This window comes from Dermacentor albipictus, chromosome 6 (genome assembly GCF_038994185.2).
Source record: "Dermacentor albipictus isolate Rhodes 1998 colony chromosome 6, USDA_Dalb.pri_finalv2, whole genome shotgun sequence".
NCBI lineage: Eukaryota > Metazoa > Arthropoda > Arachnida > Ixodida > Ixodidae > Dermacentor > Dermacentor albipictus.
The window spans coordinates 91,414,730-91,437,872 of NC_091826.1; the positions used below are offsets into that span (position 1 = coordinate 91,414,730).

At 43.5% G+C, this 23,143-nt stretch overlaps 1 protein-coding gene and 1 long non-coding RNA gene across 34 annotated transcripts in view; one reads left to right on the forward strand and one right to left on the reverse strand.

The window, feature by feature from the left end:
- LOC135897687 (cell adhesion molecule Dscam1-like) overlaps positions 1-21,551 on the forward strand; it is a 96,257-nt gene extending 74,706 nt beyond the window's left edge. For all 33 annotated transcript variants that reach the window (XM_070541029.1, XM_070541023.1, XM_065426407.2 and 30 more), the window contains 5 exons: positions 467-565; positions 6,129-6,314; positions 10,676-10,825; positions 16,215-16,339; positions 20,395-21,551. In XM_070541029.1, coding sequence (XP_070397130.1) covers positions 467-565; positions 6,129-6,314; positions 10,676-10,825; positions 16,215-16,339; positions 20,395-20,451 — 617 coding nt within the window. In that variant the 3' untranslated portion in view covers positions 20,452-21,551. The remainder of the gene's footprint in view (positions 1-466; positions 566-6,128; positions 6,315-10,675; positions 10,826-16,214; positions 16,340-20,394) is intronic.
- LOC139061290 (uncharacterized) overlaps positions 1-23,143 on the reverse strand; it is a 37,725-nt gene that overhangs the window by 11,742 nt on the left and 2,840 nt on the right. The window contains exon 2 of the long non-coding RNA XR_011515332.1: positions 373-486. This is a non-coding gene — a long non-coding RNA (uncharacterized lncRNA). The remainder of the gene's footprint in view (positions 1-372; positions 487-23,143) is intronic.

Here is a 23,143-nt window from a genome sequence, read left to right on the forward strand (position 1 = left end):
ACAAGGCGACGGAAATGGACACACCATGGCTATCACAAAAGCCGCCAGCCAGTGGTGAACAAGGTTGCGGCGCCGCAATATGGCAACATGAGTATTCTGCCGAGACACCTCGGCTCACGAAAAGGCAATCTGCCGAATGTGGTAACCGTACTCGGATCTTCCGTACTGCATGCTGTGTGAACAACCTAGAGTCACGCCTTTTCTCGCTCTCTTTATCTGTTTCACTCCCCCATCTCCCTCTCTTCTCACTGCGCGTGCGGTGCTATATCACCAGTTAAACTGCCGCGATGGCACTCCTCAATGAGTCTTGAGAGTGTTCCTTGTAAAGAGGAAGAAATGCAAAAATAAAGGAATCTGAATCAGACCGCTCACCGTGAGTAGTCGTTGCTTGCATCGTTGCTCATGGGTACACATATGTGTCTGTGTTTTGCTCCTAGTCAGCGCTCTTCACCCAATTCTCTTGCAGACCCGCCGTCGGTGCCGAACCTGCGAGTGACAGGCATCACGTCCAGCTCTGTCAGCTTGCACTGGAACAGTCCTACCTCTGCCGCGTCACCAGTCATACGTAAGTTCATGCAGCTTTCCGCAGCCGTGGCCTTTGAGATCGCGTCGCGCTGCGCAGGCACCGCACCACAGGATTTCAGAGGCCATGCCACGACATAAAAGCATAGCCGGCACAGAAATTCGATTTGCAGCACGTTCAAAAGGAGGCCCTTCGCCTCTTTGTTCACGGTGTCCAAACTGCAGGGGTACCTCAACTACACCCTGTTTAATACTTGGTGGTGCCACGCGTAGGCACTAACTTCTCCTCAAATGCAGTTAATAATAAAAAATAAAAGGCTGTGGAAGCTTAGTGCAGCCTAGTGTCCTACACTCGCTCCAGCATGGTTGTACATGGGTCTGCATCTTGGGTGCAGAAATAGCCAAGGTATGCAGGGAAGCCACTTCTCTTGATTGCAGGTGAAACACTCGGCCCAGTGTGCTGTTGGTCATTCCACATAAGCCGACAACAAGTTTCGTTTTACTGGTAAAAAAAAAAAGCTAAAGCAAACAATGATTCCCGATAAATGGAAAGTGCTATAGTTTCCTGTACTTTGCATTCGATCATTAATAGAAGGTGTGCAACAATTCCACGTAGATTGAGGTAAATTGAGTGCAACAGCCGCTTGAGACGGTTGCCAACTTGTGTACTGCGCAATTTGTCTAACTGCATTATCCTGACCTGCTAGATGTTCTGTTTCCATCCCGCATTGTGCACATTGATGCGCAACACCCAGTGACAGCCACAACACAGCGGCGCTGGGAAGCACTGATATTCCAAAAGGCTCTAATAATTGCCACACCGCATGCTCGAACCACCAAAAATAAGTAGCAGTTTCACTCGGAGGGCGACATGTTGTTTGATAGCAATTAATTGAAGCGTGGTGTCAGGTGCGCCCGAAAAAGAACATGAACTGATCTCACTCAATGACCGCAAACAGAGGCAAACAAAGGCGAGCGAACACTTCTGCTACCTCTCGCTTTAACGCACCTTCTAAACTTCAGATTATGTGGCCCCCAGCACTAAGCGCTCAGAAAGACACTGCACATGCAACCGCCCGGTATCTCAGTTCACGCTCACGTGATTCCCCTCATTCCAAAAACAAAGGGGAACACGATAGACGTTTTGCATTTGGACTTTATACGGAACCTTACGGTGACAAAGAAAATTTACTTGGAGTATCTGTATAATTGCTATTGTAATAAGAAAATGTCCTGTAAAGCTGCATCTATCGATACGACACACCATGCAACAAGTAGTACAGGGCGTGACGGTGGCGGCGGTGTGGTGGGCAGCAGAGCAGCCATAAAGTAGGCTTTTCTGCAAGAAAGAATGTTTTCAGCTCGCATAACTACGCTTTGACAAAGAAGGGCGCAAGCGGCATGTGAAAACAGACATGCAACTCTGCTCCCCCTGCAGGGAGCATATATGGGACAATAGTGTAACCGTGGAAGTCTTATCCCAGAAGTTTTCCAGTGCTGTTGTTTTTGATTTGCGGTACTTTTTATCAAATAACTGGCACATAACAAGTAAAACTCGTGGGCGTACGGGTACATCAAATCGCATATATGTGCGCCTCGGTGCTTCCAGTACTAAATGTACTACATTTTAGTTGCGAGCGTAAGTGGCACACCGTGTCCGCTGGTCGCAGAAATTAATCATTCCACTCATTATTTAGCGAATAAGTCTACGCAGGATGATTATGTGATATTTACGACCTACATGTATGAGACTTAATGTCACGTAGAATTAGATGACGTATACCTACATATTTCTTTCAACGCGATGCAGTATTCTTTGTCAGAAGCAATTACAGACGTCACTCTAACTTTCATGTGTTCGCAGCCTGCTATGCATGGAATGGAGTGCACTGTAAACGCACACTCTCTCATATTGAGGAAATAGCCACTGAACTGGTTCGACTGCTTTCATGATCCAACCAAGAAATTCCTGATCGCAGATTTACCAAAATCACAGAAGTTGTGAAACGCCACAGGCCCAGTGTTTTGGAATCCAGACACACCGGTTGCCAAAGTGCATAGGTCTGCTGGCAGCCACATAACGATGCCTCTCTAGTCACATTGCATATGAACAATAAGTTAATTATTATGTATGGATAAAATAATAAATAAACCAATATAATGTGTGCAGAAAAAATAACCACCGCGCCCGTACAATTGTACCACTAAAAAATTTAAATTCGAGATACACAGAGCACTAAGCGAACAAAGTGCACAGTCATCGATTCAGCAAATTTTTTTTTCATCTGTTATTTCAACGACACTAATTTTTAGCAGGTAGAATGTACGAGAAGGCATCAAAGCAAGCTTTCATCTTGTCGTACATTCATGATAAGCCAGCCTACAAACTCCTACAGATAGACATTCAGGCATATGTTTAGACTTCGGAGCACATTGATTAGAAGTTAAGATATAAAAACTTAAGAAAATTAGGCACCTGTAACTCGCAGCACAAGTAATTTTAAATGTATTGCTTTCATCTCGTGCACGCTGCGCTAGCCCCTTAATTGGTTGCTGAGTGTGTTGGTCGTCAATGTCAAGAGAGATTATACAGACCATGCTGCTCATACTTGCTTCGTGCCTAACATGTAAACTTGTGTAACCTACGTAAGCACTAGACCTTTCCCTGCGACTGTGTGCAGTGTGATAAAACATAGAAAATTTCTCTATTGCAATCATATTGGTCGTGGTATGCTCAGAGCATACCATGATGACAAATCAAGTTAAAAATGCAGCACAACGTATGGTAAGCAGCACTAACATGCTACTCGTCTTCTAAAAAAATGTACAGCGTACTAGATGCTGTATAGTCCCTTTGCAGACTGCCTCCTATGCCCGAAACTGCTATAAACATGCAGATCTCACAGAAAAAAAGAGCTTGGGCAACTATACGACGTTGCAACTGCAGTGACACAGACGACATTGCATCTCCGTTGAAGCAGAGGACACTGCAGGTTGTTCTCACTAAATTACCTCCGTGGTATAAATCTGTCATATTAAATGCGATCGTGTTAAAGAAGTCAGGTTTAACAGCCTCCAGCGACGACAAGGAGGCTGCAGTGCTCTTGAACTTGCCATCACATGCAAGTGACAACCGCAGGCATGCTGCGGCCCGTTGCCGCCCGCACCATACCCACAGTTCCCAGGCAACTCTCACGCTAACATCATCATCATCATCATAAAACATGGCAACTGCCTTCAGGTGCTGAAAATTTTAGCCTATAGCAACATGTGTGCTCACTTTTCTTTGTGTTTCAGTGAATTTAATTTGGCTGCTCTTGCATCAAATTGTCACATGCAAGATATAGTGGAGCTAGATTCCTCCGTTTTGTGCTGCTATAGCCACAATGAATGCAGCGAGGTGTGCTAGGATTATTGCCCTTTTCACCATCTACAATGGAACATAGATACACCCAATGACGCAGCTGAATAACTTAGAACTCCTCAAGAATGATTGTCAATGTTAAGCGAACAGCTGAATGCATCTAGAAGGCTGTTCACTTTATTAAAAGAGTGATGCGCTTGAACGTGTACTTTTGTTGCAGTGAGGATACTTGGGTAGCATTTGTAGACTTGGGTAGCACCCGATAAACCAGAAGAGATCGGTAGTAGCCTCTCTTGTCGGCAGAACCAAGCGTATCTGCACAACGCCACAAAGCCGTGCTGCCGACCTACAAGAGGTCCACCGTAATCTCTCGGCATGTGGCTACCCGAAGTCGTTTGTGAACTCGGTGGAACGCCATCTGTCTCAGCCCCCAAGGCCTGACTGTGTGCTCCCAAGAAAACGCGCCCCCATACCGTATGTGCCCGGTGTGAGCGAAGGCTTAGCCCGCGTTCTACGCGGCTATGACGTCCAGGTAGCTCACGTACCGTCCCAAAAATTACGCCACCGGCTGGTAAACGTGAAAGACAAGCTTCCAAAGACTAAGTTTCCTGGCATCGTCTACGGGATTCCATGTGAAGACTGCGACTGCGTATATATCGGCGAGACAGGAAATTTCAAACAGCGGTTGAAGCAGCATATCAACGATGTAAAAAAGAAAAAAGTCGCCTCAAACGCCTTGGCAGAGCATGCAGATGACTTGGACCACAGGATTGATTGGGATAACGCGAAGATATTAGAAAAAGAAAGAAATTTGACGTCAAGACACCACTTGGAATCTCTCCTAATCCAAATGACAGATAACACCCTCAACCGGAATGACGGAACCCTCCCCCCCATCTACACGCGCTGCTTACATCATATTTTAAAACCATATAAACATTGTATCGCACGCCCTTGATTTCATTGTGAACAAGGCTCCCGTCAGGGGAGCCGAAACGTCTTTTCTTGTATTCATTCAGTGGTCGGTGTCCTTCTTTTTACCCTTCTTCATGATGCCTCCCGACCAGACGGGCTTCCGTCAAAACCTTGACTTCGTAGCATTTGTTGTTTCACTGCGTGGTTGTGGTTCTGTAGAGAACAGAACTGTTAACCAGCATATTTGTAACGGTAGTGTGGGTGGCTATACACAATTTGTCATATGTGTGTCATTTTTAGCAGAACCAATGTCAACTGCCACCCTCTCCCGTCGCCACCACAGAGGGAGAGGGCAGCAGGAAAAGAGCAAGGCTGTCCTTCCTGAGTGCACTACCACAGCATCTAAAGCTTCTCATGGCCCAAAGTGCTCACACAACAGCACGTACATTTAAGAGAGCTCAAGGACAGTTGGCCCTTTGCATCAGCACCACAGTCGGCGGTGAAAGTCTGACCACTGCCAACCACCATGAAAGCTGGCGAAACAGCTGTTTGCGTTAAATACAGTAAACGCAGAGAGCCGATGTTGATCACACCAGCAGCTTGTGCTTGAGTCGCATGCAAAACGCGATTAGTTGCATTGCGACTGGAAGGTGGCCTGATTTTCTTCGCAGTGTTTGCACGAACTGAGGACATAACATGTAGAGAACTGTTCCAAGATTGGGAAGTTTTGCAAGCTGAGGTCTGAAGGCGGTGCCGAAATAAACTTGCACGGACCGCTGCATGGATTGAGAATGCTGCAAACAGGCTTAGTGCCACCACTAAAGTGCAAGATCATTTTATCAGGACAAAGCCAGCTCATGGCCATACTATGAAGGACCACTTTTTCTATGAATTAATCTGATTCACTCATTGTAATGAGTCATTAAACATTATGTGATGCAACTAAACAAAATTTCCTTCGCATAGCAACAACTTTTGTAAAATCCCAGCCTCAGATGACAGTGCCACTGCGAACATCCTGCATGAAGGGCCTCATCATCACCTTATATAGGGATACAGGATAGTAAGGCATTCGAACAAGAAAATGGTGCCCCAGCAATGTACAATATTAATCTGATCTTGTCAACTAAATATCACAAAGTAACAAAGGAAAGAACACAGAATGTTCTGTGCACGGATGCCGTCTTGTATATATGGATCTCGAAGCCCAGACTTGGTGCTAATGTTCACATAATTAAGGAAAACAAGCTATGGGTGACTGATGTGCCCTGGATATGGTGACACCCATTGGCACTTTTTCCAAATGCTCACCGCTCACCCCATGCAGAGTACGAGATCCAGTATGGCACCGACGACGGCGACAAGCGGCAGCTGCACATCCCGGCCACCAAGGACACGGTGACGCTGACGGAGCTGCGCAGCGGCACCCGCTACAACTTCCGCATGGCCGCCTTCAATCTGTACGGCCGTGGAGACTTTTCCCATGACCTGCCCGCCGTCACGCACCTCTCAGGTGAGAGCTGCTTTCGTGTCACTTATGGTCCTGCTTACCTACTCACGCTTATGTGATGCAGTGCTGTTGTGGGGCCATCTTATCATATTCATTATTATATTCCATCTATCTACCATTCCATTATATATGCATCATATTTTCCATCCATTGTCGCACTGGATGCCAGTGATAATGAAAGTGTGGCTTTATGCCATCCAATTATGATACAAAAGCAAAAAAAAAAACGTAAAATGGGAAGAATCATCACAAACTATGGTTCCTCTACTCTGTGAAGCTCCACTGTTTTCAAATCTGCATGCAGCTTCAAAATGCATGCCTTGCAGAGTACAAGTAGGAATAGCAACAGCAGGAAGGTCTCGAAGGCAGGAAGGTCTCGAAGGCAATAAAGGTGTGCTCAGAGTTTCTGGCACTTTGCTAAGCTTGCAGGCAGAAATTTCAGATGACCTGCTGTTGTACCAGGGGGTGCCCTTGAAAAGATTGCTGCTTCAGATGTGAATGCGGGGTGTGGTTGTTAAAGGCCTTACAACGCAGCTGAAAATTGGCACTGTTCACTTCTCTTTGAAACACAGGAGGACAGGCTCCTCCCTCCTACCCTGTCGAGTAATGAATGTTCTCAGGTTTTCACAGCACAGCCGTAATGTGTCTGTATGTGATAGTGCTGTCTGGTAGGACAAGATTGCCACAACAGGTTTTGGTGACATTATGGGTCGCCTTTTTCATGTCCAAAGCCAGACTGCTCTTGGGGGGCATTTGGAACGTGTCATGCAAAAAGGTAATGTAATTAATTATTTGCTATGCTCTCCAGGAATTGGCACATTATAGTTTAGTTACTGGGTGGCCAGCTATCTAATGAAGCAATAAAATCGAGATGAAAATTTTCTCTCGGTGCTCCTTTAAGAATGTTGCAGGTACACAAGAATCCATCATCTCCAAATCAGATCACTTATTCTTATGCATGCCGAGCCAGGAGCACCCACGATAGGGCGCTAAGGTGTCTAACTGGCCTTGTTCATGTACCACTAATCTGTAACATGCTACGTAATCTGCACCGTAGGTGGAAGGGGGTGCAGGATAACTTTCTGGCGATTTTGCAGGTCCTTTTTTTATTATTATTATTAAATGTATTTAAGGTGAGTTTCCAGGTCTTACATATGGGCGTTGGAAGATGTCACAAGAAGATGCACAGCTTCAAATTGTTTTAAAGGGCCCCTCACCAGGCCCAATAGCAAATTTTGGTCATACGCTGAAAGTTGTTACGTGTCCTCTAGGGAGTGTTCTGTCGAAAACATTTTTAAATCAGTGCATTAATAGCCAAAGTAGAAATATTTCAGTGCCGCAAACCCATGATTTCAGGAGGCGAGCTCCACTGCATAGCGAGACGCTCTCTCCACTCGCCCCGTCTAACCTCCGCAAGTGAAATTCCTTCCCTGCATTCTTCCACACCGGACATTGAGGATCGCATGACACATACGTCACGGGCCCTGCCTTATTTTTTCTCATTGGGTTTTTTTTTTTTCGGCGCTGCGCAGGAGCTGTTGTGATTCTCTGGTTTCGTGCAATGCACAATTTTGCACACTGTGCACAAGGACTCGTGACTAGTGGTGCAATTCAGTAAATGGGTCGCAGAGCATGATCACGCGTTGGAACACGGTAGCAAATGGCATAGCTTCGTAACCTGCGCACGTGACTGCGTGACCGTGCGAACAAGTAGACGAAGCGGAAGTACATCTCTCTTGCTTCGGTGCGAAAACAAAAAACACGCAGACATTCGATTTGTGTGTTTCATTATTTCTCTAAACTTAAATTCGTCAATTCAAGCAATAGATCACACAAATAACAGATGGCGCCTTGAATAATTCTTGAAGTCGCGTGTCACTACAAGCGACGTCACACTGCGGACCTGAGTACGTAGGCGCAGGGACGCGAGTGCGTCACCGTTCAGCTTGGAGCGCAGCGGCAGTGTGGAGAAGGGAAAACGGCGTTGTATTGAAATTTCAGATAATTGGTGCGCATTGTATGCTCTATGCTTGCCAGCTCGAAATGGCCAGACCTGGTGAGCGGCCCTTTAAAGCGAAGCTTCCTTTGCCTCTTTTCGCTAATTTCCTGGCGCTGCTGTAATGGTCTTGCCTCACATGCCGCTGGGTTTCTTGTAATACCATCAGATGGCACTCGACTAAGCGCATTCCAGCTGGCACTACCACCCCAGCGTTTCACAGTTCATGTGTATTGCACGTGCTGTGCTTGCTTTGGCATGCGGCAAAAATGCAGATGCTGGGCTGTGGAGGTCGCATACTGCACTGTCGTAGTGTAAACATTACAATCGCCCATAGCCTGAAGGGAGCGCTTTGAGCTGGCATCTAAACAGCGTGCTGGTCACGTATGCAGAAGGAGTACATAAACACCCACCAACAAAATGGCTCGAAAACGTGCACTCAGCATAGAGGACACCCAGGCCCGAAAGAAGCGTCGCACGGAACAGGAGTCTTCGCTACTCAGCGAAACGTGGTGCAGATCACCAATGTATGTGTACTTTGTATACATACAATTATAGTAATTAATTTAATTACATACAGCCCCATAATTCAATTAAAGTTTAACACTTCTGCCACGCTGTGATGTGCCATATGTGGCAATGAAAATGCTCTACCCTCTCAGAAATTATGAACAATGACACACAACAATACCTCAAGGAAAGGCATCTCCCTGTGTGTTCTGTGGACTATGCAGACAAACAGCAGTGGTGCACTCAAGTTAACATTTTACATCAACTCGCCACTCTCGTATTGGACTAAACCTGAGGAAATTACACATTGACCGCCAACATCACCACTAATTATCGTCAATCAAAGCAAACAGCGTACAAAGCTTCGCTTATATCAATTCCCACAGTGCGTGGGATCCGCCAATTTTTTTATACGTATATTGGACCACAGTATTGCACCAAGCCATGGGCGGCCACATAGTCTTTGGATTCTGTGTTTTAGACTATCACATATCCGAATTACGCTTTCAACAAACATATCCCAATTATGCTTTCAACACAGCAACACAGATGTGCAGGGGACAGGAATGCCCATGAGTGGGTTTTATTGATTGCCTAACATGTTCTTCGTTAGTCAAATTATATGTGAATTTATGGTACTGTATTACTTAGTTTTTAATTGCATGTGATATCGTGGCACTATAATATTTGCTGCACTAATTGTGTAACAGGGCTTTTTTTTGCACATTGTTGCCAACATCATGTCCTTGGGGCATTATAGGTCTTTCAGGTCATCTTTTGCTTCCCTTTTATTTTTCATTTGCTTCTTCCTCCTGACCATCTCCATTTTTATCGAAAGAATCAACAAAAGAAAGAAAGGTGCCAGGAGTACAGACAAAAGCCAGAAAAGGAGTTTGCATGCTGGTTAACTTCAGCATTGCGAGCAAACTAAATCCTGAAGCAACAAACCATCTGCAGTTAATAGAGCAGCATGTGTGCCTGATTGTCTATAACTGAATGCTGCTTTGCTGGTCATAAGTCTGTAGGCAAATGTGATCCAAGCTGTCTGTCCAGCACTATCCAACCAGCACAGGCAGTTTTCTGCAACTTATGAACTGATGACAAGTTCTGTTTTGTCTCCAAGAAATGATAGCTCTCGAACTTGCTCATAGGAAGCAACTTTTGCTCTGAACAACAGACTAGCTTCCAAATTTACAAACCTCATGATCACTGATTGGTTGGTGGGGTCCTAAAGCAACACAGTAGCCATCACAGATGCCACAGTGAAAGGCTGTGAATTAATTTTGACCACCTGAGGTTAATGAACACTCGACCCATAGCACGTGAGCATTTTTACATGTTGCCCTAGTGTAGCACAGCCAAGAATCGAACCTGCATCCTCATATTGAGTGCAAAACAGCATAGCCACTCCCCCCCCCCATGGAGTGTTGTCAACAGTGACACCAGCTCATGTGTTCAACATATGTGCATAACTAACCGCTGTGATAATCAGAGAATTATGCACAAGCACTTCAGCTAGTCCAGCCTGGCTTATCACACATGCGCTTTCCCACCCAAACAGGTATTAGAATCTATAGGAGCTTACAATCAATAAGTTTGTGCACTCTGACATTGTACGAAGTCATGCATTCTCATTTTAAGACTGAATCTAAATGTTGGTAACAACTTTCCTATCCAACGGGCAACAGAAAGAAAAAAAAAACTGGTGCTGTCTTCCTTTCACGGTTAATAGACATTACGCGCTGTGAATACGTCGAACCTGGTTTTACAACAGATGTTGCTTCATGTCGTTCCTTTACATTATGCGGCCCTTTACAGTTCTTGGCAAGCATTCAGAAATATGCCATTCCATTTGCAGATGGTGGCTCATTCCCCTCATTGGTGGATGAGGAGATGCCCTTCTACTACCGCACCTACTTCGTTGTGCCCGTAGTGGCCTCCTTTACCGTCATCATCACAGCCATCGTGATTGCCTGGGCCTGCCTCAAGAGGGCTACCATACTGCAGAGTGAGTACTAGTCATTCACTGCAAAGCCAATTATCAGTACATACACAATTGAAGGTGTGAAGGTGTACAAAGCTCTAAAGCACAATGACACATTAAGAAAGGACGAAATCAGCACAATACTGCTGTCGATTGTGTGTTGCTTAAAGAAATGCTGACAAAGTCCTAGTGTCCTGGTTCCTGTGTCCCAGTGATCAACAAGTGCGGTGTAAAAACTCATTTGACTCACAACTAAAGTTAATTGTTAATCGCATTGTCCTCTGTATAGACCACTCTGTGTTTCAGTCTCAAAAGAGTACCAACAGCATCGTCTGCACGGCAAACAGAGTCTGCATGGCAAACACAACCTGTGATCACACGATGTTGAGAAACACTGATGCGTGATGAATGCACTGTAGCTAAGCTGGTGTAGCATTGTTTCTGAAAGCCGGACACACTTTAGAGTCTCCTGAACAAGCTTACCAGGTGCATCGATAAAACCTATTTATCATAGGTCCTTCACTCAGAGGTTCCAAATATTTTGGGCACTTCATGCATAATGTGACAGGAAACACGGGCCACTGTTGAGGGTCAGGAAAAAATGTGCATAAATGGGCATGCTCAGCAACTAAAGTAATGATGCAGATTCCAACAAGAGGTTGGCTCTTTAGCTAGAATGGGTCATGATGGTCATGATGGTGAAAGAAAAGCGCAGAAATATGCCTTAAGTGAGGTTCTCACCAGTCTTTGAGAAAAATGGTGAAGTGTTATAGAAAATTCATAACAATGAGATTAAAAATGAGTTTGAATGCAGCCTATGAGCAATGTATGTCATGGTGTACTGACAATAAAGATGCTAAAACACTACTATAGTTGGGTACAACTTTAGAAAAAAGGAGAGGCCATGCCCAGATGACCAAAGTGCAACAGCCGATTGCCTCCGCAACTAAAATAGTCTCGCTCAAAAAAGCGTGCTACTAAAATGCGTAATTCTCAATATAAATAAATACTTTTGTATTTGGCGACTGGTTTGATAGAACTCTCATGATTGGAATGCTTCAGCACATGCCGAATTGCGAGAAAAAAATAACCCCATGCCTTCTACAATGCCGCGCATCGTCTGCTTATTAGCCTCATTACAAGGGACAAAAGAAGAAAGAGCAGCGCTGCATGGCTTTTGCACTGGTTTACATGTACACGGCACATTTACAACTCGTTTTCCGAGCTTAAGATGAATCAATTGCTATCTAACAAGTACTTTAAAAATGCATTTATCGAAACGATTACCTGGGGCGAGAAGACGAACGAGGCAGGCATGACACAAAAATACTTGATTCATCGTTTTAAAGAAATACTGTTGGTTTTAGATAGCATAAGATTTATATCTTTTGGCGCTCTGGGTTCTCACAAACTTATTTTCAAGAATGTGATAGATTTCTTTCGTTCTTTCTCAAGGGTTTCTTTTTATTTTTTATTTTTTTTCTTGCAAGCCTGCAGCCTTGCCAGTTTGCATAGCGTAGGGTCAGCGATGCTTGCTGCAATTTTTCATCACCGGTTCACTGCTCAGAATAAACGAACGCAGCACAAATGGTGCATTGTAATCTCGCAATGCTGTTTCCAGCATGATAGACCACCACAAACAATTTAGGAATTTACTCTGATGAGGGGCAGATGCACACAACTGGCGCAACTTGGCGCAGTTCGAAGCGTGGGTAGCCATTATTTCCGTCGGTGGAGTCACCGGACATCTGGCTCGTGACATCAGTTTAGAGTGCGCACCCATTGGTCAAGGCTTTTGTGCATCCGCCTCGGAGGAGTACACGGCCCTTTTTTCTAAAGTTGTACCCGACTAAAGAATGAGCGATTAAACAATTTAACTTCTCCTTGGAGTCTTGTGCCCAGAAAGCAAAACAGTGATTGCGATACGCCCAGTCAGTGGTCATCAAATTAAATTGTGCTGCTAAAGCTTGTCGACTCTTCATACATCTGCACACTGTATATTTCAGAGCAGTCACTGGTGCATATTTCGGTTAAAGAATTTACTGTGGCTTTCATGACACATGCGATTTGATTAGGATGGGTTCAGCTAATCAGTAAGTACATACATGCCTAGTTTGAATTCTCATGTCATGGGTAAGCATTGCTTGAAGGCAAATCCAGTGCCCCCTTCTCAGACGTTTCGACGAGCGTACAGTAATCATGCCCTAGAATACTTTCTCTCGCTCAATGAAAGCTTTGTCAGCAAATGCTGAAGTTTCAAGTTAGCCATCTACACAGTTTCACACGTTAGCTCTGTGGCATGTCTATCACTGCATTTTCAAATGAAATGCTCAAGTGGGAAGCAACTGTCAGCATGGCTCTCTGCAAAACTATATCCACCAGTAATTAGCACCATCCTCCTGGGTCTCTACAGGGAGTGCTAAGAATGCTAATGAACTTCTAAACAATTATACGAATTGCTTGCACTTGCCCAGAAGCTGTGAAAGCTTGCCATGTCCTGAATAGCTCTCTCTGACTCTATGACTAAGCCTGGTGGTTCTTCTGGAAAAGCGAACTCTTAAATTCTGATGTTCGTGCAGCACCAATCACTATTTTTAATGGGTAATTTCAATGCCTTGAAACAGATGACTGTGGAAGCAAGCTTTATCTGGGAACTAAAATATGTCTTACGGGTCTAAGTCAAAGTCAGTGGGCACATTATCATGCTGGAATATTGAACACTTACCTCCTCAAGCTTGTTTATTTTTCATTTTTCTCTGCTGCATCAAGAGATCTGAATTCTCCGTGTTAATATCCCCTTAATGACTTCATTCCATTATTCCATGACGAAACTTTCACAGTCACTGATGAAAAAACACTGATGGTATTGCTAACAAGGCCTCACATCTAACAGAAATTTGACCTCTAAACAAGACAGATTTTTACAGGAAGATGAAAGGTTGAAGAAATGTCGCTGAAGCCTACTCTCTGACAACATTCTTTGTCAGCACAACAACTGCTTTCCTCCTTAGCAGTTTTTCCATGTACACCTTACTCTCCCCACCCTCAATAGGTAACGAGGAAAATAAGCCAGTGCGTGGTGTGTGGTTGCTAATGTAAATGTACAGAAAAAGAAAAGGGAAATTGATTTCGATGGTATCAAAAGACGGGAAGCACAGTCAAGAATGGCAGAGAATTAGGTGGTGCGTGTAAGTGGGGTACTGCAAAATAGGATAGTTGGAGGTAACTGCGGGAGGCTTTTGTCCTGCAGTGAACATAGATATGATGATAACGATGATGTGAGGGATACTCATTCTCTTTGCCATTTCGGGGACAATGACATCCTGTCTCTGAGGTTCCACTGCGAAATTCAAAAATAAACCTTAGACCTCCATCTTTAAAAGGACACTAAAGGCAAATATTAAGTCAAGCTAAAGTGATAAATTAGTGCTTGAGAATCTCTAAGATGGCAACATTATCGCAAACAGTGCTTTAATAATAGAGGAATTGAGGTAAATGCAGGACATGATTGGGGACTCCCCCCGCGACATTCAAGTACTTGCCCGATGACAAAAGCACTCCTTAGTCACTAGTACTCAATCATTCGTTGCAAAAAACATCTTTGTGTTGTAAGATGCAATAAAATGCTACTTGTCCAGTTTTATTTAAAGAACTCGTTGAAATTACCCTTGGCAACGACGCGGGCAGTCAAAAGGTTTCATTTTCCCACGACTCTGCGCCGCCCACGCTTTCGCATTTCACTAGTTTTGTTATCGTGTAATGCTGCGCTAGTTTGGCTGGCTCACGAAACTCGCCAAACTGCAAGTAACAGAGAATCCAACTTCCATGGGATGTCACGGGATGCCTGAACGGTCCACTCCACTTGACCAGAAAGCAGCTGCAGCGGCGAATCCACCACTCTGTGTTAGCTTGGCAGCGCCGTCTATCGGGCAGGGTTTTACTCACCGACCGCAGCAAAGGGTGGTGATGGCGTAGGCAACATCACCACTCCCTCGGTTGGGTGGCGGGAGACTTGAATTTCAAAAAAGGCATTCGGACCCTTCATATGCAATTTTCTCTCAAACTAAGTCTTTTTTTGGTGCGAAACAAGCGTTCTGAGGTTTCTGGAATGGTGTTTAAACTGTTCACAGCTACTCAGTATTTGCCTTTAGTGTCCCTTTAATAATCAGCCTATAATTATGAAATTAACAAAAACAAAGTTTTCAAAGAATACTCAATCAGTCCAGACCAATTTCGTGCTTCTTTTTAGTGTCTCTTTAACTCTTTCAGTGTCATAATTTTTTTTTTCAAGGTGACGCACCTTCAACGTCGTAATTTTTTTTCCCTTTCTGGATATTATAAAGCAAACATGTTTTATTTTTGGTTATGCAGAGTGGGAAAAAATTACACGGATAATGGCAAATTCTCTTTTGGTATGATCCTCACATTTGTATCTGATGGCAGTGACATAGCACGACAGAAACACGAAAGCATACCAGTACATGAGTGATACTCAGACTTATAAAAAGCCTTTCACCAGGCCCCATTACAAATTTTGGTTTTACACTGCAAGCTGTAAAATGTCGTCACCACAAGAATTTTTCAAATCGGTTTGTTATTGGAGTAGATAGCAGAAATTAGCTATCCTGTTACCAAGCCACCAGCAGGTGAGCACCACTGCCAATGGAGACACTCGCACCCTGTGCCTCTAGCAGCGTTTTTAAACGCTGTTACTTCCTTGACTTCTCCCATACCGGAGTCAAGGACTGGGATACATAGCGAAAAAAATGACACAGGAACAAGCAGAACACAGGACGAGCGTTCGTCCTGTGTTCTGCTTGTCCATGTGTCATTTTTTGTGCTATGTATCCCAGTCTGAATGTATCCCACCAACATGCCCAAACTTCTTCCCTGCTTAAGCGGAGCCAAGGGACATACTGCGGCATCCAGCCCCACTTCCTTTTTTTTCCCTTCTCTTCCTTTTACGTGGCATTGCACCTTCCACATTGGATGATTAGTCATGGTGAGTGACAAAACACGCACTGCGAAGAGGCATTTGTGCGGGTGACAGTGACACTTTGGCTGGCAGCTTCTTTCAGCAGCTGGAGCTGAGAGAAGGCGCATAGCATTTGGTTTTAAATTTCAGCCATGTTCACAGCGTGCAGTGCTGTGATACTTTGCCGATCAGCATTTCGTGCAATATGTTCCGCTTGTTTGTTTAAAATGGCCAAACCTGGTGAGGAGGCCGGGTGGTATACCATGAGCACTGTTGAACCTTGAAGAAGAAAACACTTGACATATTTGCTCTACGTGGCTGTAATTTTGCTATGTTTTTTTTTCTTTAGGGCACCTATAAGACTTGCAATTCCTCAAAAATGAAGCAAATACTACTGGTGAAGTCATTCATTATAACGACGAATTCCCTTATTTTCAGGTACGCCCCTTGTTAGCCAGTATGCCCGCACCTCCTACATGAGGACAATGGACCAGAGGAACAGCCAGGGCTTGGAGGAGGCCTATGACGTGCCATGGAATGGACCAGCCGCTAGAAACTCCATGGTACGGTAGGGTATCCCTTTCTTTCTTTCACCACATCATTGCCTCACTAGCTCACATCCAAGCATTTCACCGCCTCTGCCTGGGTCGCTTCTGGCGATGCATGACAAGCATGACACTGCTTTGCACCGTGCAACTGGCAAGAGCAGTCGCAGCCCCCAGAAGGACTGCCAAGAGGTGGCAATGGCAAGAACTTCGTTTTTCACCAGTCTTTCTTTCCTGCTCATTTTGCTCAAGATATGTTTGCTGCCCTATGACTGCCCTCCTATTTGTGCACATTAAAGCACACACAAGAAATTTTCACCTACAAATGCTTTCCTGCACACTTTACACCTCACCATTTCACGCTTGCTTTCGTAGGCTCCAGTAGATGGTGCAGTTTTAATTTGAGCGCACCTCATAAGGTGTCATCAAGTCATAAGCTCCATGCTCTTGTATTTACGAATAGAATGGTGCACTGCTCAAAGCTCAGGCTGTGAACAGTAATTGAGACCATTTTTCAAGTACACAATTCAAAGCCTACGGCATAGCTAGGCTTCATCCATTATGCATTGATATTTCGTTCATTACAAAACAAATGTGAAAATTATAGCTGCTGCTGCCCTCACTTCAGCTCAATTTAGCTACTGCTATGGTCCAGAATAAAGAAATGTGCAAAGCCTGCCTAATTGTTGACCCAACATCAACAAACGTGTTCGATGTAGATAGCTGCCAATTGCACAGCTCTAAGCTCTAGTAAAAAGACAAATTAATTTCATGATGACTTCTCAAATGGCTACAAAGTTCCATTGTTCTCTTTGAGCAAACGTACCTACTTGTATTTTTCTAGTAGCTACAGTGCATGAAGTAAAACATATCTACTATGTGCCTCGGTATAGCATTAGCTGCACTTTGATGTTCTACACTTAAAAAAAAACATTTTCGGCTTACCACTGCTTTATCTTGCTCAATTTTCAGGCAGATCACATTTTATGGTCCTGATCATTTAGTATAACGATTGGCATGGTTACTTTCATGGCTTGTCAAGAGAAAAAGAAAGCAAATTTACTTTTGTCTCCGCTTCTCCTAATATCCACACTGCACCAGCCAGTGAGTAACAAACACCAATCTCGAAGGCCATGTGTTGCCATACTACAGATGATGAGGCCAAACAAGTCGCATCACAGCCCCAATATTTGGGACACCACTAATGGTGAGAGGCTTAGATGAGGGCAACCGTCCACTGTTTCCTTCATATCTTTTTCACACAAATCAGGTAAATAAAAGTGCCGTGTGGTGTATGGTGCAGTGAAATTCTGAGCCTTACAGCCATTTTAGCTTCGACCTTTTAGTTTTGTGCACACTCTGAAAACAGCCTATTCTGCAACAATAAATAAGTAAAATAAAGAAGGAAGACAAGCCATGGGAAATCTTGTTATTTACAGTCAACATTTAAAATAGCAGAAGCAGTCATCACTGTTGCAGTTAATATGCAAATTTACGAGCGTTGAGAGTGGTCTTTATGGTGCGCTCTTTCCAGTTTTGCAGAACAAAACATCAAAATTGGCCTTTCAGCGTTCGCACTTGATAAAGAAAAATGCCAGTAGATCCAGCATAGTACATAAAAGAATGTGCCTTTCATGGGCACGCATCCTCTATGAAAATGGTGGCTCAACAATTTCTTCCAACAGTATACTACTGATATATGCTTGATGTATGTCTATACACCAAGATAGTGCCACACTTCAGGAGTAAAACAGTAAAAAACAGCTGGCCATGTGCGTCAAGTGTTACTGGCAGTCCTGCCTTCATTTTGGGTTCCCAATCTGAGCGCTACGACACAATCACTCGATGGTGCCCTGTAAGTCATGTTTCACTGCATGGCACAGCTACACCTTTCTGCAAAAGCAGCGTGGTACTCTCCGAGGCTGCTATAAACTTCAGAGTGCTTTTTCTCATCCACAGTGAAGGCTTGCAGTCGACATCCATGCACTAGTAGTCACAGATGCGTTATTCTATCGGCGCAGTTAGATGTAGAGGCGCACGGCAAAGAGGTGTTACACGCATTGTGCGAAAGAGTAGACTCGGCTTCTAATTAATGATTGAGAGCAGTTCATTGGAATTTTTCAGTGCCAACTTCAGCTTCATGAGCAGATTGTACAAGAATTTCATTGCCATGACAAACGCTATCACCTTCTCGAGTTTTGATGCAGTTGACCACGGCAAATTCACATGATCACTACTCAGGAACCCGAAAGTTATAAGTTTTACGGATAAATTGGAGTCGTTAATTTTTTAACTGGCGAGTGTTTCAGAGTTTGCCAGATTCATCCAAAAATGGAAAACCCTAGTAATGATGATCAACCAGAACCATAAAATGCAATCTTTCTGTGAAATTTGAGCTCAATCAAAATATTGGTAAGCGCAAAATCTTTTTTTTTTTAAATCCACACTATAAGGATGCACATCCCCAATGGCGGAATCCAACATAAAGCTTAGGGCAGGCACAACCATGAGGTTAGATTGCTTCTGCTGACATCCTGTGTGCTTTCCTTGTAGGCTATCTGTGCTCGTGCTTCACATCTCCACCTGCTTTAGTTGCTGAAATCTCAATCATTAGTACTCCCTGCAAGTGATTTCATGCTTTGAACAGACATTAAATTTACATACTAAAGGGACACTGAAGAGAACCACTAAATCAACTTGGACTGACAAAGTATACTTACAAAGCGCTACATTTTTTTAGCTTGCCGCAGAAGGTCTGTTATTAGATCAAAAAAATGAAGGCTAAGCTTTCTTTTTTTATCTTCCCACTAAAACCCCAGCACTGGTGCACGAGTGTGACGTTCATATTTCTAAGTATCTTCTCACATTTAAGGCCATTGTGACACAGTAGAAATCCTCTAAACGTGCCAAGGTAAGTCCCTAGCTGCTTCAGAATACGATTTAGCCCACCTGGTAGTCCAAAAAATTAACTATGGGCCGGAGCAGACACCACAAAAATACATGACACCGGAGCAAGCTCTTGCAGGAACTACAAGGCAGCGTCGTCGCCCGTCCTTTGTTTTTGCATCTAATCAGGCTTACCAAACCTGATCTCGCAGCAAGGGTGCGCTTTTGCTGCTACTTCAGAAAGGCAGTTTACTAACACAGCTCTACTTATTTTTCCATTTTGGTTAGGTAGGTAGATTCCACTTATGCATTGCTGAATCGGCCAGTATTTAAAGTGAGTAAAGACTTGAACGACCAAAGAGATGCAAAAGCAAACAACAGGTGGCAAGACATCGAAATTCCCACATCAGCTCATTGTAGATAGATATCCACAGAATCTCCTTGGTGTTAGTAAAGTCCTTGCTAACAAGGACTATGCTTTATTCCAATATGCAAGGGCTCAACCTTGCATCCTTGTCCTTCACAAAAATGACAGTGTACATGGAAATACAATCAACATTGTCTTTTTCTTCCCATCCACTAATCCTACTTTTCCCACAAATGACATGCAAATAGTTTTGAGTGAACACTCCACCAGTCTTATAAAATTATTTCACATTTCTCCTTAATGTCCCTTTGGTGTCACTCGCATGTCATGGCTGAGTCACATGTGACACCTGTTTCCAACCTAACTTTTTTTGTGTACGTGAGCCCTACATTGCTTTCTGCACAGCAGTGTGACTTTGTACACGTAGAAGAGCACCACAGCCAATTTTTATAGAACCTCAGATAGTTCAAAACTGAATACCCACGGATGTGTTATGGCTGCTATGACAGGAAATGTAATGCACTACCGTAATAATTAGAAAAGCTTTCCTGTGCAAGGCATGTGAGTGACATGTTTGTGAGATGGCATGTTTCTGTGAACAGTGACACAGCACATGATGCTACAAACATCACTTGCACTATGTAGACTTGCAAACCAGAAATCAAAAAGTTTAGCATGTATGCACCAAATGCATTTGTGACAAATATTATGCAGATTGCAGAGTGGTGACTCCTGCTTTAACAGTGTGGGCCATACCCTATGAGTGGAAACTATTACATAATTTTTAATTGCGTCCGTCTCATCCTCTCGTCTATTGCAGAGAAAAGAAGGAACCTACACCCGCCTGAAGAACAGCCGGCAGCAGAACCTTGTGTGAGACATTAACTGTTCTTACTAGTCATATGCACTACCACAGTTTCTGTTGTTACCGCAGTTACTATGATGAGCTCAACTGCTAGTGAGTGCACTTTTTTTCTACCTAGTGCTTTATTATATGTAGTAAGAGGCAGGCTGCTAAATGTAAGGGCATTCCAAGACTGTTAGGCTCTCTTGCATCACTCTGCTTGGCTGTACCTTGATCTCCTACTGCCGTTCAAGCAGCAGAAAAAATCTCACTTGCATTTGCTCCACTACGAGGCCAGCATTGTCATGCTCGTTTTTTTTTTTTACTGATGCAAACCTTGTTCAAAAGTGCTGGAAGAGCTGCCTGACAGTCTAGCTACTAGAAGCTTGTGAACTGTCTTACCAATACCCATTGTTTTAAAGAGCACTTGCATCACTATAGTAACTCTACTTAACCTGTCTGTCAGTATTTGTAGATGATGTACTCAACAATGGCTTACAGTAATGTGTCCTCTCATTCACATGGCTGCAAATGAAAATTTGGAGGAGAATGTAACCATTGGCTGCATATCTCCATATCACGCATGCTAGCATTCAACAAACATTGCACTTAAAAGCTCTATATCTCAAGGGATGTCTGTTCATATCTATGTGTCACTTACATCTACCATAAGGAATTTGCAATCCCAAGGCAAGACTTATTGGACTTTGGCCATTTATAAGCTTTTCCTTTTCTGCTCCACTCCACAGCAACATTTAGTACAGGCATTATATGCTATAAAAGTTGCTTCTCCCAACACAACACCTATGTGTTTGCAGTTCTAACCAACTGAACTAACAGAGGGTGGAATACACATTATGCAGAACGTTGAAGGCAGCAGTGATACAATGTAAATAGCACTCTTTGGCAGCTTTCTCAAGAGACTTTTCAGAAGTATGGTTAGTACAACGATGATGAACTGAGCATTTCATACCTTGCACCCATGTACTATATATTATATTGTGGTGTGACTGTGATGCACATGAGAACAATTTTGCTCGTAAAAAAATGTTTTTATTTATGTCGGGTGCGTAAGCCTTGTTTAAGTGTATGTTATTGTATGTTCTTTCCGAAATAAACATGGAAAAAATGTTGTGCTGTCTGCAGTCTTTGATTTTGTGGTACTGTTATCCAGCTTCATTATTTTTGCAGAGGCAGAAGTAAAACATTTCTACAGGCTCTTCATTTGGTGTTTTCATGACAACACACGATACTGTGAGACATTATGCAGGAATGAAAGGCTGCTGTAATCTACATGGTTCGTATACTCGTTGAACACTGGCATGTTGATCTAGTGTGCAGCAGAAATGACATGAGTTGAATGTATTATCAGTGTGCAGTTGTGCAATACCTACAATAATACTAGGCAATAATTAGGACCTTGTAAGGTGCTGTCTTAACTGCAGTAAAATTTTTTGAACTGATCCGATACTGCTTCCTTACCTCACAAGTTTCCAGTGTGTCGGCACAATTAACATTAAATTACAGCAATTCGGAACGATCAACTTGACTCTGCAAAACTTAATAAACAATCGCATTCCTGCTGTCAATTCTACAAACAATGTGGAGCTCTGAAAATGCAACCTTTTGCAGCATTACTTCTAATGAAGTAGTCGTTTAATGAAGCTTTGAAATGCATTAACGGACTTCATGCTGTGGTCACAATCAAGCGAGGCAGAAGGAATCAGAATCAACACAGCTTTTCGTGTACTACTTATTCTTGCCTCTAGCACTCGTACATATATGCCTATCTCATTCCCCAGTATAGATGAAAGCATGTCGCATAGACTTTCACATCAAGCTAAAGTGGGTATGCACAATGTGCAGCTGAAACCCTAAAAGAAACATCCAGAGAGAGCTATACACGGTTTGCAAAGGCCCAAAAGCATAGGGTCACATAGTGACATTCACAAGGGGGTCTTGTTGTGCTGCCGGTGAGATGACAAGGCCACTCCTAAAGGACCTTCGACAGCATCTCTGAACCGTTTCCAGCTCATATTAAATCACTAGCAAGGTGCAATGCTGATTAGCATCTCAAATGTAGCCAATGAAGTATCATATTCATTTATTTGTTGGCAATACACTGCAATCCAATGACTAAGCAGGGGCCAAGAAGATATAAGCTTAAGAATAAATAGTATGATGGACACAATCAACAGCAGGTAGGGGTACAAAATTCTGATAGGTGACTAGAGTCCTGCAATAACGCAAACAGACCTTTCACGAACTTATCAGTAAAAACTGCATAATGGTCAGTACAATGATTACAGGGTAAGCATGTGCCCCTGTGGAAATTACTGGTCAGCACACACAACGTATATCGAAATTGTGTCTGTAAGTTGCAACTAATTATGATACGTTACCAACTTGCCTATCTATGCTATATCCATCCCATTTACATCTTCAGAAATGAAAGATATCATTATTGCGCACTCTATAACTTCACAAGCACATTGTATGAAAATATTCTGAATCGCCGTCTTTTCATAGCCGCCTGTGAGGTCCACGCAAGCCTTCGCTCTAAGTGGCAAATCTGTAACCCCTTGTACATGCAGAAATGCACCTAACCAGAGGTAAACGAAGCCAAGCAACACACGCTAGCCGATACTCAAGATGGACAAGCTATCAGGCAAACGGGCAGCTCCATTAAAACCGGAGCTATAGTCCATGTGCCAGATGCTGTACC